The 18,069-nt window shown below is 40.2% G+C and overlaps 1 protein-coding gene across 1 annotated transcript in view; it reads left to right on the top strand.

The window, feature by feature from the left end:
• CFAP44 (cilia and flagella associated protein 44) overlaps positions 1-18,069 on the top strand; it is a 1,689,287-nt gene that overhangs the window by 1,461,819 nt on the left and 209,399 nt on the right. Inside the window, exon 33 of the mRNA XM_044073142.1 lies at positions 15,298-15,408. Coding sequence (XP_043929077.1) covers positions 15,298-15,408 — 111 coding nt within the window. The remainder of the gene's footprint in view (positions 1-15,297; positions 15,409-18,069) is intronic.

The following is an 18,069-nucleotide window of genomic DNA, read 5'->3' as shown; positions in this document are numbered from 1 at the left end:
ACAGAAACCTGGTTTAAGGCTCCAGAGAGCACCCCAGCACTATCAGGCTACAACTCATACCATACATTTCGGCCACAAAACCCGGACCGAAATACAAAAGGCGGGGGAGTATCCATATTCATCAAGGATACCCACACCTCAATGTTAGTGGCACAGCACGATGCTTCAGAGATCATCCACGTGCAACTAACAATGGGCAAAACTGCTATTCAAATTATAGCTTGCTACAGATCACCCACCATGTCCCAGGACCCCCACTCCACATTCCTGGAAACACTGGAAAACATAAAGGTCCTACCAAACACCCTGATATTGGGTGATTTCAATTACCCAAACATTAACTGGGAGAACTACTCAAGTATGAACTCCCTTGCCCAACATTTCCTAGAATTTATAAACTCAAATGCCCTGGATCAACTGGTGAACACCCCCACCAGAGGTGACAACATATTGGACTTGGTCATCACCAACATGGGCGACCGGTGTTCCACACCGGAGGTCCACCCCTCGCTGGTTAGATCTGACCATAAACTAATCACTCTGGATATCCACATTCCACCCCCCTCCCCCCCGGTCAAAGAAACCACCGTGAAAAACTTTTCAAAAACAAACTTCACATTACTTAAGACCGAGGTGGGACGTTTCAAAGCCCCCATGCTAAAAGATAATGCTGTCCAAGCTGCAAAATCCTTTACTAATGCACTCTACGGGCACATACAAGAATGCATGGATCGTGCTATCCCAAACAAAACCAAGACTCACTCCTCCAAGAAAAGGAAACCAGTCTGGTGGACCTCTGCCATAAACAAGCTATACAACAGAAGAAGAAAACTAGTACAGAAAAGAGTAAAATCCCAAGAAGGGAAGAAATCCCTGATCAGTATCAGCAAGAAACTGCATTCCCTCATAAAATCATCCAAGGCTAGCTTTGAAAGAAAAATTGCCATGGACTCCAAAGATAACCACAAGGCATTCTTTAGCTATGTCAAGAATCTAAGTGGTAATTCTCAGATCTGCTCAGAGTTAGTGTAGAATGGCACAAAATACAATGAACCGACCGATATAGCCAACATCCTGACAGACAGGTTCAGTGCAAACTTCACCCCCCTCTCTCACCCAAAAGGGCCCATAACTATTCCAGAAGAATGTAGTGCCCCTGAAATCACAGACACTCAGGTCAAAACAACACTCTCTAAAGCCAAAAACACAGCATCAATGGGACCGGACGGTGTCCCAGGCTGCGTCCTACACAAGCTCAATGATGAACTAACCCCTCACCTAAACACACTGTTTAAACTCAGCCTCTCCACAGGCTATGTGCCCACAGAGTGGCACACAGCAATGGTTATTCTGCTCCACAAAGGTGGAGCCACAACGGACCCCAGGAACTACTGCCCTATAAGCCTGACTAGCTTGGTCTGCAAAGCTATGGAGTGCATCATCATGGATCTCATTAACAGAGACATTGGAAACCTCCAAACACTGGACCCTACCCAGTTTGGCTTTGTTAAGAGCAGATCATGCCTCCTAAACCTGGTGGACTTCTTTGAGACAGTTACCAAGGCTATAGATGAGGGAAAGATGGTCCACACAGCCTACCTAGACCTCGCAAAGGCCTTTGACACCATTCCCCACTCAGGTATTATAGACACGCTCTCCAGCCTGAACATAAACCCCTACGTCACGAGATGGGTTGCCAGCTGGCTCATGGACAGAACCCACATGATAAGAGTTGCAGGAGCTAGGTCTGACTCTAAATCGGTTACAAGTAGCATTCCCTAGGGCTCAGTCCTAGGACCCCTCCTGTTCAGCATATTTATTTTATTTTACATTTGTTGACCGGGCTGGTCCAACTGGATTTATGTCCATTTTCAGTGGAGGCTCGGGGAGAAAAGCTCCGCACTTCAGAATAGCATAACAAATACATAGGTAAATTAACAAGTTTTGGCAAGTTTTTGGCAAGTTATACTTCTCAGAGTTACAGGCAAGCACAGGAGGACTATGGCTGACCAAGTTTCCAGATGACTGCAGACTAGGGGCTATAATTGACCCACCGGCTGACACAGACATCCTCCAAAAGGTCTCACTAAGACAGATACATGGTGTCAAAACCATGGTCTCAAGCTAAATGCCAAAAAGTGCATAGTCATCCCCTTTGTAAAAAACAAAGTACCCACAAACTATCACATAGGTGGTAGCCCCCTAAATACCCAACTAGATAGTAACCTCTCCTTTGATAATCACATTGCCAAAGTGGTTAGAAAATCCTTCTATGTGGCCCACCTAATCACAAAAGGGTTTGCATCCAGACCAAAAGAGGTCATTGGGCCCCTCTACGCATCACTCATCAGACCCATCATAGAGTACAATGCCCCATTTGGGATGTACCTTACAAGACACCTGCAACAAGTGGAAAGACCACGGAAGTACCTCACCAAGAGGATCACTGGCCTCAAGCAGATGCCCTATGCAGCTCGACTGAAGAAACTCCAGTTGTACTCGGTTGCATACCGCCTACTCAGAGGTGATCTCTGCCTTACATACAAGAAAATGTCCAACCTAGAATTGATGGACATGCTCCACCTAAAGAAAACCATATCCCCTCGAGCCACACGCTCTAGGGATCTAAACCTCACCACAACAATACATAGGGTGTGCTGGAGGGATAGATTCCTGTCCCAGAGACGTCCCATGCTCTGGAACAAGATTCCAATCTACATTAGGCAGAGCGCTTCGCTAACCCTCTTCAAGAGAAACCTTGTTGAGTGGATGGGAAACATAAAGTTTACCCCAGGGATCACTTCAATGGCTCTGCTGGACAGAGGCACAGGGAACTAATCTAAGGGGGCGGCGAAAGCCAACACATTCTTATAAATGCCTTCAGGCAGATAGCCTAGTACCTACTTATGAACCTATTAGTCTGTTTTTGCAGGACTAATGTGCATTTGCATAAAGTAATTGGAATACTTTACTGTTGCCGTATCACAGTCAGACATGTTGATTTAGTCACCATAATTGTTGACTAGAGATATTGGTGGATTATAACAGTAGTTTGAGTGGCCTTCTATCAGGTGCTGCACTCCTCAGTGAGTTATCATTTAGACGAGACATTAAACTGAGGCCCCATCTGCTTTAGTTGGTGGTTGCTCAGGTGGATATAAAAGATCCTATGGTACTTATCAAAAAGAGTAGAGGAAGTTTCCTGATGCCCTGGCCAAATCACCCTAAACAGTATAGATACCACCTCAGATCTACTCTGAAAAGAGACAGATAACCTGGCAAAAGTTTCCCTAGTAGTATAAATACCTACCACACTGGATCTCCCTGAAAAGAGACTACTAACCTAGTGGGACTCAAAAAAAGAATAAATAAATTAAAAGTTTTAAATGAAATGTACCTCTCTGTAATCATTACAGAAGTAAAGAAGAAAACAGTATGCATATAGTTTTGAACAGTGTTTATTGTAATTTGGGGGGCAAGTAATGGGACACTGAATTCATTTTGGGGGGGCCCTTGTCCATTATCCTACCTAGGACTCCATTTGACTGTGATCTGGCTCCTCCCTGTACTTTTGCCTTTAACTCATGAACTACTGCAGGCACTGAGTAATGCCCACCATCATTCTTATATAGTAAGTAAACAATTGCTGCACTAACTTTTCATTTAATGCTGCTATTTTCTGTGTCAAAAGTGCAGTGCCTTTTCTCACCTCCTTTGTAAATTAATTTTTTTCTACTTTAATTTGTTTTTTCCTTCTCTTTCCTGGTGTCTCGCAGTGGAACAGAAGACTAATATTCTGTCTGGGAGGTGGAGGGTGCAGGCTTTGAATCATTTGCAGTGACATTAAAACATCCTGTTTATAGTATCCCTGGTGTCTAGTGATCCCACATTGCCTACTTATTTATAAGTGCTTATTAAATAGTTATGCCTTGTGTCTACTGTTTCCCCTAATCCACATTATGTTTAAGTGCTGTCCTGGGACAGGATTATAGAGTTATTCATCTACTGGATGCTCCTGACCCACGTTTGTCTTTTTATATATGTGTGTTCTTAAGGCACAATATGAAGTGTTCTTCTCTCCCCGACCCAGATCTTTCATAGTATCATAGGAGGTTACTAGGCTATTACCCCTGAGGCCCTTCTAAGCCTAGCCAAGACTTTAGCCCATGTTTAGACAAATCAGCACCCAATGCCCCTGTCCAGCAGTGATATGAGTGGAATCCCAGGGGTATATTTTCTTTTTCTCATCCAGTTATCCAGGTTGTGCTTAAAAAGGGATAAAGAGGTACTCTGCTTGATGTGAAGAGGGAGTCTATTCCAAAGATGAGGGAGTCGCTGGGACACAAATCTGTCCCGCCTACAAGTCCTGTTGATGTCACAGCCCAGGTTGAGGACACGCATGTGTGTTACTCGAGTGGAGCTTGACTTGCAGATATGCAGCAGTCCCATCAAAGTGGTTTCCATGATCGTTTTGTATGCCAGACCGAGGTCACCTCTGAGGAGTCTATATGAAACTGAGTAGAGGGATAGGGCTCTTAGCCTATCTGTGTATGGTAGATGTTTGAGGCCCTGGATTCTCCTGGTGAGAAACCTCTGTGGTCTCTCCAGCTGCTGAATTTGCTTTGTGAGGTACATGTCGAAAGGTGCATTGTACTCAATAATGGGCCTTATAAGGGAAGAATACAGGGATGTTATTACCTCCATGTTCCTGGATGAGATACCCTTACTTTTGAGGTGGGCCATGTAGAAGGCTTTCCATACCACAGAAGCAACATGGTGGTCAAAAGTCAGGTTGCTATCAACCTGGATGCCCAAATCCCTCAAGTCTGATTGAGTGCTTAGGACATTGTTATTAATGTGATCATTTGTGGGGACGTCACTCTCCCAAAGGGGATGATGATGCATTTTTTGTTATTCAGCTTGAGGCCATGTTTCTGGCACCAGTCATTTGTCTGAGTGAGACCCTCTTGGAGGATGTCCACATCACTATGGGAATTGATGACAGCACCCAGCTTGCAGTCATCTGCAAACTTAGTCAGCCATAGCCCACTGGTTTTGGCCTGCACCTCAGAAAAGTATATCCCAAATAACAGAGTCCCCAAGACCAAACCCTGGGGCATGCCACTTGTTACGGGTTTACTGCTTGAGGTGGCTTTTTTTTTGACTACATGGTTTCTATCAAGTGAGCCAGTTTGCTACCCATCTGGTAACATATGGATTGATGCCTAGTTGAGAGAGTTTATCTATTATGCCCAAGCGGGGAATAGTGTCAAAGGCTTTGGCCAGGTCAATGTAGGTGGCGTTAACAGTCTTCCTCTCATCCATGGCTTTGGTGACTGTCTCAAAGAAGTTGACCAAATTTAGCAGACATCACCTCCCCTTGACAAAGCCAAACTATGTGGGATCAAGTGTTTGGAAGTTGCCAATGTCGTTGTTAATAAAGTCCATGATAATCCATTTCATGGCCTTGCAGATCAGGCTAGTTAGGCTGATGGGTCTATAATTTCCTGGATCGGTGGATGCTCCACCTTTGTGTAAAGGGATGAGAGTGGCTGTCCTCCACTCAGCTGGGATGAAGCCATTACTCAGGCTTTGGTTGAATAGCATGCCTAATGATGCTGTAAGTTCCTGCCTGAGTTCACATAGGATACAGCCTGGGATGTTATTGGGTCCCATGGAGGCTGTATTTTTTCCCTTTGAGAGATCAGTGATGACCTGTTCCCTAGATATAAGGGGAAGGGGGCAGGTACTGGGGATGTCCTGAGTTACTGATTGGTGGGACAGATGGGTAAAGTTTTTGCTGAATCTGTTAGCCAGCAAGTTTGCTATATCTACGGCATTTGTATATGTGGTGTCCTTAACCACCAGTTCTGAACAGATCTGGGTGCTTCCTTTGAGGTTGCGGACATATGTGAAGAAGTCCTTATGATTGTCTCTAGTAGATGTGGCCAATTTGGACTCAAAGTTTGCTTTGGAGGATTTCACTAGTGCTCTTATTTGCTTGTTCAGGCTAAGGAGACATTGCTTCCAATTGGGCACCTGCTCCTTCTTGGTCCTAAACAGCAATTTTTTCCTTTTGTTATAGAGTTTATTTATTACAGATGTCCACCAGACAGGTTTACTCTTCATTGTGAGGATGATTTAGTCCTGTCTGGTATTCCTGATTCCATGCATCAATATAAATGCTCGTATAGTGCTTTGGTATACTTTTGGAGATTGGTGCTACTTCCTACAGAGAGGGAAGGGGCTGTGAAGCTGTTTATACCATCCCTTAGGAGGCTGTAATCAGCTCTGGAGAAGTTTTTATGTCTGATCCTAGCTAGAGGAGGGGTTGGGGGAGATGGTGACTTTGAAAGTGACAGTTTTGTGGTTGGATCTTACCAGGGAGGATGATACTATAGGGAAGATGCAGTGGTTACTCATGTTGGTTAATACTAAGTCCAAGATATTATCCCCCCTTGTGGGGGTATCGACTAGCTGTTCCAAGGCATTTGCATTGACCACATCAAGGAATCTATGGGCATTTGTGTTCTGACATGAGTAGTTCTTCCAATCTATGTTTGGGAAGTTAGTCACCCAGGATCAGGGTAAAGGGTTGAATCTTGATAGATTTGAACAGGTTCAAATAGGCAGATTGGGCATCTTGATTCAGATTTGGGGGCCGGTAGCTAGCTATGATTTGAGTAGGGGTCTTGTCAGTGGTTAACTGCACCTGGAGTGTCTTCTCTGTGTCATACTGTTTGACCAGCACCACAAACAAACCAAATCACCAAAAAGAAGGAAAGGCACACAGTCGTAGTGGAGGTTGCTGAAGACTGTATATGCCCACAAATAAAATCGAAAATATCGTGACGAACCACGAATAAATCCAAGGTCAATGAACGCTGCAAACTTGTAGTTTAATATATAAAGAAAACAAACAGTACATAACTTGCATCGACCTAGGTTTCGTCCGTCTCCACGGACTTCTTCAGAACACAAGTAACTACACAAATCAAGCCGCTTAAATATACACAGACAATTATTCAATTAATCAGTGAGTACTTAAAATATTAAATAATCTATTGTGTACTCTTATGACCAATAAAATGAATATTGTATAATATAAAATAGTGTGTTGTATATGTCCTACAAATAAATGTGCAGTATAAAAAATATATATATAAAATATCTTATAACCTAATAAAACATAAATATATATATTATAATTGATTAATTCAACTGTCCATCCATAAAAATGTATGAAACCATATACTTTATTTAAAAATTGTTTATATATATGTATAATAAATGGATAGACACATAAATGCTTCACAAAATTAAATCCACATATGTATTATTTAAATTATATGTGTATAGTAAATAATTGAGTTGAATAAATGCCCATATAAATATGTATAAAAATATATGTGCATAAAGAGATTGTTGTATAGTAGATAGTGAATTTTTTATAGTTTGGTGTGTTAGTTTTTAATTTATTGTCTATGGACTATGACAGAGTCATAACAGTACCTGTTGTTGAGAGACTTAAGTGCATGTGTGATATGGTGGATTCTGTCACCTGAGAGACAACTAACCGTGACTTTCTCCTTATTCAGCTTGGTGAGAGGCACATCTGTATATCTCACAATGGAGTCTCCTGTGACTAATATGTTGGGTTTATGGTGACTCCTTAGTGGTTGTGAGGCACAGGTGTATGGACTATGTGTGGTATGTGGTGCGGAGGGTTGTGGAGATCACGTGTGTTTTTGCCTTGGAGGTCTCCTTTGTTTGGGTATGTTTATGTGGAGGGCCTCCGCATATGTAGGTGTGAGTTGTGTAGGTGTGAGTGGTGTTTGAGGTGTAGTGATTGTGTTGACAACCTTTTCAGTGCATATACTGGCTTGAGGGGGAGAGAGCTTGGCCTCTAGGTTCCTAATGTAATTGCATCTCTCACAGATTGCATTCCTAGGTGGTAGTAGTAGATGATTGTCCATGTACATGAGGCAGTTGCTACACTGTCTCAGTATGTCCATATTAACCACACTGGCAGGAAAAACTGTAGGAAGCATCCATCCACATTTGTCAGAATCTGAGGGAAAAAGGTCAGGGAGAGCTAAGGGGTGGGCCTAAAGCCCAAGTGCTTAAACCAAAACTAAGAGCTTAGAATAACAGTTAACGATTTAGACAGGCTATAAACAAGCAGCAATAAATGCAACAGAAAAGAGGCAGTTGAACACTTTAGAGAACAGGCAGCAATTAGCAGGAAAAAGCAAAGCAAGATAAAGTAACAGAGTAGTAGGAAGAAACACAAATTAGAAAAATTTTTTTTTCAAGGCACGAGTTGAAAGTTATCCTTGGTGATAGTGGTCCTCCTAACCCAATGTTGCATGATTTGCTCATTAGTCTAGGAGAGTGTGAAAGTAACACCACACACATATGCACACACACACACACACACACACACACACACACACACACACACACACACACACGTGTGCACACACCCACCCACACACACACACACACAAAAAAAACTTTTCACACCTGATTGCATTCTTACACACACACATACACATACGAGCACTCACAAATCCAACGTTCCCCCCAACAAATGTGACCCACCAGGCAAAAGCACGCACACACACTTACATATGTAGCCCCTCACATACATAAACACACATGCCCTAACACTACGTGATTGCTAAACTCCCCAGCACATGTTTCTACTGTGATGGGTGAGAATGGTCTTTTTGCCATGTTCATTACCACAGGCAGCCAGGAGTAGCAATTTTAATTTACCCATATGAGTGATTCTTTGAATTGCTTGGTTGCATAAATGCTGTGTGGAGAGCACATAGCTAATTAGCTTATATCTTTCCCCCACAATGGCTCTTTAGCATATAGTGAGACTGTGGAGACTGCCCACTGTGGTGCTTAATGCATGCCCTTGTGCAAAAGCACACTGATAGAGCTGTCTCTGAATATGGAAAGGTTTCAGCTTTCTACAACTAGAGGTAACTTTTCTGATTTTGACTTTGTGTTCTCAATCATGTATATGGTTATTCAGAAACCAGTACCAGAGACAGTGATGGACTTGCTAGTTGAGCGCTATATGGATAACTCTGCAAATTAAAGAAACTGTTTCTCACTTGAAATTACTTCTACAGATTACTATTCTCCCAGTTTTGCTATGTTACTTAAACTGTTGAACATTTCAATCACTTTGCAATAGCCTAAGCTATATGGGTTATATCTTTGCTTAGAATGTAACCACTGACCAACTTTTCAAGCTTAAGGGTACCTCCACATGAAAAAATTGCCATTGGCTTAAGCAAACCCAAATAAGAGGCAGTTTGGGTGCCAAAGGAGTCAGACTTTCTTGTTGCCAAAGTGCTCTGGCTCTGTGGACTTCATGGAACTGATGGCTGAATCATTGAATAGCGATCATTTCAAGACTAGGCAGAGAAGTACCCATCAGGGAAAAAAATTCCAGTATGTCATTTTTCTGTGACAAAAACTATTTTTTTTTCTGTGAAACTTTTTATTTTATGCTAAGCAATGCTTTGCACTTTGTCATCTTAGTTTATTATAATGTTAGCCATGTGCACTTTACTGTAGAATAAGTGTGTGAGGCAGGATTTGCTGCTTTTGGGGACTGTGACAGAAATTTTATCTCAGAATCTTCTTTTTCCTGTGAGAAGGTTTAAAGACTCACTCACACTCCACTACCTGCTTTTGAGATCTACTTCCTGGCTCGAACATGAAACAATTGTCAGTCTCTATGGTTCTTGCTTCCCTTGTCAACAAGAAGAAAGTTGTTAAGGAGTTTCTCTTTGTCCAGCCAGATCCATCACTGCCTCAGCTATTAGTAGGTGAATGTGCCATGGACAAAACTGGTTCTTCACACCATCCATCTTGTGCTTGTGGTCCCTCTGTAGTTCCTTGTGAAGCTACTAAGGACCAGGAGATTGGCACATCCTCTGCAGCTGTAGGGTTCCTTCATCAAGTAAGGCGAAACCACTCAAGTCAGGGGAAGGATAAGTGTTTACTGCTTAGCCGGGGTAAGGTGACTGATTCCTGACCTAGTGCTCCAGTCATGAGTCTTTTTCCATAGAGTCTTCCAGAAAGGAAAAACAGAAACGTAAAAGTATTTCTTCTCCTGTTTATTTAACTATATACATTGAAGATTTGCTAAGGGATTAATCTCTACTTTTAATGTATTAAATGTTGGTTTCTAACTACATAATAATAAAAAAAAAAAAAAAAAAAACGAAAAATATTCTCAGTCAGATGAGCACAGAAGAGAGGAGGGGGCAATGTGATTCTTCAGTTAATTCTCTTTGAACTGAAAATACTAATTTGGAGCAAAGTGTTTCTTCAGATTTCCCTCCAGAAGAAATGTATTTTTCCGACACTATTAAGAAAGTGAGAGATTTATTTAATTGGGAACAGAATCATACCCCCATATCCCAGCAAAAGTTTTATGATTTGTTACAAATGGAGTTCTCAGCCTGTAGCTGTTCCTCCTGTGCAGTCTGCCTTTGAGAATGTTTTCTTAACAGTTTGTATTATGCCTGAGAGTCAGCCCCATAAACTGTTATCTAACTTCAAATCAGATTCTGCAGTAATATCTATCAAAGTATTGTCCTGCTAAACATAGTGTGAATGCTAATTCCTCCTCTTCTGACAAGGATAGGAAAGCAAATTTGGGGGAATGAGTTTATTCTTTTGCTACCTTAACCTAATTAACTTAATTTTGAACTGCCAGAGTCACATGTTAGAATGTTTACTGGCTTCTTTTGAGACCATGAGAAAGCTGGCAGTTAACCTTCCCGTTTCTCAGGTTAAAATATCTTCACATTCTTTATTTGTGTCTGCTTCTCAGGTAACCAAACACTTTTTAAAGTGTTGTTAAGATTCTGCTGATGTTTTCAGAAGTACTGCTGCTGGCTGCTGGTAGTTCTAAGATTTGCTTGGTTACGTTCTCAAAATGTTAAAGCTGGATTTCTGAATTGCCCCCTGGACAAATATATATTATTTGGTCTGTCCTGCTGCACAAGTCCTTCAAAATTTAATGAGACTGAAATTAATTCAAGGTGGCACTCAGATTTTTCAAGCCTCATTTTCAAATTTCAATATAAACTTTCCCTCCTTTTCAGGAAACAGTGTAAGCAGTCTTAGCAAAGTTCTAATAAGCAAAGTATCAAACAGCGGTAGCAAGGAGGTTCAAACAAAAAAAAAGAGGGAACCTTCCATAACTAAGGACAGTCTCCATTTCCACCCTGGCAATCCTTCAAATTTCTCCATCACTCTAGGCCTTCACAGTGTTATCAGATTATCTCAGACAAGTGGATTCCTAGACTACACCAACAGGGTACAGATGGTAAGAGCAATCCCTTCACCTTTTCACGGGATTCCTCCTCATCCTGAAATCCAGACATCCTTGTTCCCACCTATTTTTAGAGCAAATGTTGGCACAGGAGTTGATAAAATATGTGCCCTCAGCTGGGCATAATTTTTATTTAAGATTTTCTAGCACCAAAGAAAGAAGGAACTTGGAGATCAGTCATAGATCTCTCCTTTCCTCAATCTTTTTGTCAAGATTCCAAAATTCAAAATGTAAACCCTTCAAACCATGTTATTCTTCATATCCTTCTACAGCTTCATGTTAACAGTGGACCTAAAAGATGCTTCTCATCAAATTTCAATTTGCAAGGAATTCAGGTGCTTTTCAAAAATTTCTGCTTCTGGCTAATATCAGTTTTCTGTCTTAACTGTACTGTGCCAAGGGGGTTTACAAAGTGTCTGGCTACAGTGATTGCTCACTGCAGGCTTCTAGACATTTACATATTTCCATATTTGGATGATTGTCTTATATTTGCACTCACTTTTTGTAGTTGTCAGGATTCCCTGATATGGGTCATGAAACTCCAGCTCAGGCTGATGTTTCAACTGAACTTACAGAAATCATCACTTATCCCTTCCCGTTCACTTGTTTTTTTGGGATGTGTTTTATATTCATCTCTAAGAAGAGACTTTCTTCCACTGCACAAAGTACAACAGTGCAAGGAAGTCTTCCTGGATTTCTCCAGCAAATTTCAGGCTTCTGGAAGAGAATTTTTCAGGATTCTAGATTCCATGTTTTTTATGATTCTCGTGATTCCCTTAATCAGGCTTCACATGAGAATAATTCAATGGTACATCAGATCACCCTGGGCTCAGCATCATTACCCTTTATCTTTTCATAGTCCAGTTCTGGGGTTTGAATAAATATCACGAGAGACAGATAATCTCTCAACTAAGCTTTGCGGTACAAGTGAAGCTCAACTCAAACAAGTAAGATATAAATTTTAATCACACTCCAAGCTCATAAAAAATGGTCAAGCGCTTTCATCTGCATATTACAGACTTCTTCAGTTCTGGGGTTTGTTAAAAGGGAGTTACTTTGGTTGCTGAATCAGTTATCTCAGTCCAGGTCTCCCCTTCTTCTGTCAGTCTCCATCCCAGTCTGCCACAACAGATATTTCAGACTTTCCTTGGGTAAAAGATTCAAAAGGGATGAAAACTACAAGGTCTGCAGAATGGTCAAGGACAGGGAAAAGCAGATTGATGGTAGTTATCAGTGCTTTAAAATCTTTAAATTATCTCTGGTCACAAGGACCTGTGCAACTTATCACAAATAATATCACAGTGGTAAATAAACAAACAAGGCATTACCATATCTTATTCCCTTTGCAAACTTGCTATGATTGCCTAGGAGGTAGCAGCTCAGCTCATTCTGACTCTTCAGACTTCATACACTCCTTCAGAGCACAGTCTTGTAGCAGATAAAGATGTGTATTATGAAGGTAGACCCTCACAATTGGAAATTACATTTGGAGTCTTCCAGGAATTGATCCACCTGTGGGGACCACCATCGTCAAATATTGTGGTGGTGACTCCCTTTTGGAACATGTACAAGTGGTTATTCCTTCTTCTGAAACTGGCCAAGAGCAATTAACCACAACTTCCCCACAGAAAGGATTTACTCAGATAAGACATAGATTGTTTGGTAATTTCAAACATGTAAACACTTTGGTTGACTGCTTGCATGATAGTTTGATACCTTTCATCACCTTTTTCTTGAGGACATGCAACAGGTGCCAAAAGAGATGCAATTACATGTGGACTAGAAAATCGTATATGTGTAAATGGAAAAGATTTCCTAGTTGGTGGCAGTCTAAGAAGTAGGACCTTTTCAAGGCCCCATTGTATCTGGTTCTTAATTGTTTGTGTGTGTTATCTTCTGGCCTCTCTTATTCTTCTGTTAAGATTAATCTTTTGGCCATTTATACCTAGTCGGACCTTATGTCCCCCTTCCTAGTTGTCCTCAAGTCAACCTGTTTTTGAAAGACGTTTTACATATCCACCCACTTGAAAAACAGGTGACTGTTCCTTTAGATCTTAATTTTGTGCATGAAAAGTTGACAGTTCTTCCATTTGAACAAGATCATCAGCCAGTTTAAGGATCTTAACATGGAAAATTGCATTACTCATTGCTGTGCCATCTGCAAGAAGAGCGTCTGAGTTTTAATCTCTTTTGGTGAGTCAACCCTACCTCATTTCCATGTGGACAGGATTTCTTTGAGAAATAATCTTTCTTTTATGCTTAAAGTAGTTTCAGAGTTTGCCTTCAGCCAAATTGTTAATCTCACAGTATTTTCCCAGAACCTAAAAACAAAGGAGAAAAATTCCTACATTGTCTCAGTGTCTACAGGCAGCTCAGATGCTACCTGTAAAAAAATAAACCTTTCAGGAAATCTATTCAGTTGTTTGTCTGTTATGAGGGTAAGAAAAAAAGATGACCAGATGGTTGTCTTGTACTATTTCTATCTGTTTTACTCATCACAGTAAACTGCAGGTGAGGTTATGGCTCATTCTCTCATAGCTTTGGCTTCATCTGTCTTTTTGGAAATGGGTGGACTCTAGATGAATTCTATAAGTAGCAACTTGGTCCTGTGTTCATACATTCACAAAGCTTTACAAACTGGATTTCTTTTTCTGGTCCAAAACAGGCTTTGCAAGGAGCATTCCCTGGGGGCTCCTACATGCTTGAGTACCTTCCTCCTCCCTATATGTTTACAAACTATGATAATCTACCCATATAGCTTAGGACTCTGCAACAGAGATCTAAATGTTGAAAACACTATAGCTGTATAAGTAAACTTACCATAACAGTAGATGTTCTAATAGATCACGGTTGCAGTGGTTGACTCCTGCCCCCTTACTTTTTTTTTGTGTATATTGTTAGGGTTTATGTATGATTCTATTTCTTTTAATCTCAGGTGAACTTTGATCAATGCAAAACACGTCATTGGCATTTACTGTTATCTAAACTGAAAAAATGTAAGTCAAGTGATCGCAAATGTAAACAAATTTAGTAAATGTACAGTCAGTGGAAACTACTCAAACATACACCCCCAAAAATTAAATATACTAACCCCATGGCAACACAAGATTGGGAAAAGAGGAAAGTGGAAACATTTTTAAGTTTGACTGCAGTATAATTTGGCCACTTTCACCACTGATATAAATTACCAAAAACACTGGCCTGTGACTAATGCATAGTACAATACTGTCATGTATATAGATACATTGTTTCTTATTTGGTTATTTCTTTCTTAGCATTTTTTTCTGTCAGAGCTGTAGTCTGTATTCTTGGTGTCCAAACTGCTTTTATATGGCTGTGCTTAAACCAATGGCAGTTTGGGCATATGGAATGTGCACTAAAGCTTTGAAAGCAGGACACTGATCATATCCTTGGCAAGGCTATAAATTGCAACAGTGCTATGTTAGAGCATCTACTGTTAGTGTAATTTTACTTGCACAATTGTAATTTAATATGCACTGACATAAGCTTAAAAATGTGATATTGGTTGCCGAATTTTTTTCCAGCCGCACTGAATAGACAACTCTTTGACTTATACGTTTTGTAGACCACATGGTTCATGATGTTCACATGCTACTTATGTTTACATTAAAACATCCAGAATAATTTATTGAGAATATAAAGGACAGAACATGTGGATGCTCAAACGTGCTGTGGAGTATGCAAGCTAAGAATTTTATGTATTGATTTTCTGTGTATGTATTTCTGTCTGCCAGTGTTATGTTTATTATTATTTACACTTTTTATGAGTTGCTTTCCTTACTACTCTTAACATATAAAAGCATATAACTCTGTCATGCCTTATTTAAATGCTGTTGCACAATGCTTAAACCCATGTTTCCAAACATATTAGATTTCTAAATAGATATATATTTTACATGTCACAGATGAAGATGGAGAGAGTGAAGATGAATCTGATGAAGAGTCAGAGTGGGACAGTGAAGATGAAGATTCCAAATCAGAAACTGGCATGCTGAATGATTCTGTCTGCCCTCCAAGTAAGAATTACTACAAGTTTTCCATCTGAAATACTTGTGGGCATTTGTGAGTGTTCATTTGCTCCATGCAGAAATATGTTAATTATTAAACGTATAGCCCACGTTTGATTTATACAAAATAAATAATGCAAAATAATAGGTAAGCAATACCTAAGTAAGCTCACATATAGATGTTTTAACCCTGCCATTATAAATGTACATCATGTGTAAATTAAACTACGGTGCTTTTCAGTCTGAGTCGCCACTGAAAATGAGTTTTACCCAGATGGACTTTCCCCGATCAACAGAAACAAACAAAATAAATTGATAAATAATTATAATGTAAGAAATAGACATGGTGTACTAATGTTGTAGCACGGATAGCAAGGTTGCCTTTGGTACTGGAACCCATAGCCGTCTAATCTTCCAGTAGCACAGGTAGCACGGTTGCCTTTAGTACTGGAAAATTAGAAGGCTATGGGTTCCATTGCCTCACCAGGCTCTTGTATTAATTTTCCAATAGTGACAATGCAGTGCAGCATAATGGAAATGCTACATTTCTGAGTGTGCTGTCCTTCAGATGAGATGTTAAGCAAAGCCTCATCTGCTTGTGTTGGTGTTAGGTGGAAATAAAAGATCCCATGGCTCTAAGCAAAAAAAAAGTGTATGGGTTTTTTATTTCCATCTTTTACTCTTCTTTTAATTATTTATATATTCATATTCATAACATATATGTTATTACTTTCCATTTTTTCTAAACATTAACATACAATCTACTCAAATTCCATTTCTCATCATTTCAAAAAAAATCTATTTTCAATGTTTTTATCTGTCTCACAAATCTTTTTCCATAACCATCTTTTATTACATCTAACACATTTTTAGTCTCTTGTTTTGTTATACAATAATCATTCTCATCTTCTGTTCCATAATCTCCAGATTATTACAAAGGGTAGTCTGTCCCATTTTTCAATTTAACATTTTTTCTATAACTTATTTCCCATATTATATCATGTATATTGTTATATTTTTAAATAATCCCACACCCACCCACACACACACAAATATATATATATATATATATATATATATATACACACACACACACGCACACACACCTTTATAAAAAATCCTCTTAAACTGTTAATTTGTTATATTCTAAAAAGCAATGTTTTGCTATTTCTTCATCATTATCCTCATCTCATTTTCTTTCTTCTAGTATTTTATATTTCATGCTACTTTTAAATGGTAAATTATTCAACAAAATTCTCTACTGGATATCCTCTGCTTCATAAAAATGGTCAAATATTTTCCTTCTATTCTTTATCATATTTTATATTTCCTTTAATTCTTTCCAAGGATATACCATATAGTATTTCTTCATAATATTGTCATACAGTAATTTTTTGTTTTCATCAGTCTCATTACTTTTCATGTTCCATAATTTTATTTTATTTTCATATTCTTTTCCTTCCATCTTGGCATGTTTAGAGTTTTACTACCACTGAAGAGTACACTTTTGTGAGGCTTTCATAGGTTCATAGGTGAGTACTAGGCTATCTGCCCGAGGGCATCTGTAAGCCTAGCCAGAATGTGTTGGCTTTCGCCGTGCCCTTAGATTAGCTCCCTGTGCCTCAGTCCAGCAGAGCCATTAATTCCCTGTGCTTCTGTCCAGCAGAGCCACTGCAGTGATCCCCAGGTTGTATTTTCTGTTTCCCATCCACTCGTCAAGGTTTCTCTTGAAAAGTGTTAGTGAGGGGCTCTGCCTAATGTAGATTGTAACCCTGTTCCAAAGCCTGGAGAGTCTCTGGGACTGGAATCTATCCCTCCAGCACGTCCTATTTATTGTTGTGGTGAGGTTTAGATCCCTAGAGCATGTGGCTCTTGGGGATTTGTTTTTTTTTTAGGTGGAGCATGTCCATCAATTCTGGGTTGGACATGGCCTTGTATGTCAGGCAGAGATCACCTCTGAGTAAGCGGTATACAACCAAGTACAGCTGGAGTTTCTTCAGCTGGGCTGTATAGGGCATATGTTTGAGGCCAGTAATCCTCTTGGTGAGGTACTTCTGTGGTCTTTCCAGCTGTTGCAGGTGTCTTGTAAGGTACATCCCAAATGGGGCATTGTACTCTATGATGAGTTTGTTGAGTGATGAGTAGAGGGGCACAATGACCTCTTTTATTCTAGATGCGAACCCTTTTGTGATTAGGTGGGCCATATAGAATGATTTTCTAACTACCTTGGCAATATGATTATCAAAGGAGAGATTGCTATCTACTTGGGTCCCCAGATCCCATATTACATTTTCTGTATTTAGGGGGCTACCACATATGTGGTAGTTCAGGGGTGCTTTGTTTTTTCCAAAGGGGATGACTATGCACTTTTTGGCATTTAGCTTGAGGCCATGATTTTGACACCAGGTATCCATCTCAGTGAGACCCTTCTGGAGGATGTCTGTATCAGCTGGAGTGTCAATTATAGCCCCCAGTTTGCAGTCATCTGTGACCTTGGTCAGCCATAGTCCTCCTGTGCTTGCCTATACCTCTGAGAAGTATCTGTGACCTTGGTCAGCCATAGTCCTCCTGTGCTTGCCTATACCTCTGAGAAGTATATACCAAACAGGAGGCATCCCAGGACTGAGCCCTGGGGGACGTCACTTGTAACTGGTTTAGAGTCGGACCTAG

The sequence above is a fragment of the Protopterus annectens genome, chromosome 5.part1 (assembly GCF_019279795.1).
Source record: "Protopterus annectens isolate FY-2018-M chromosome 5.part1, PAN1.0, whole genome shotgun sequence".
In the NCBI taxonomy this organism is placed as follows: domain Eukaryota; kingdom Metazoa; phylum Chordata; order Ceratodontiformes; family Protopteridae; genus Protopterus; species Protopterus annectens.
The sequence above is the reverse complement of the archived record's forward strand: the minus strand, read 5'-3'. Positions and strand labels throughout refer to the sequence as shown.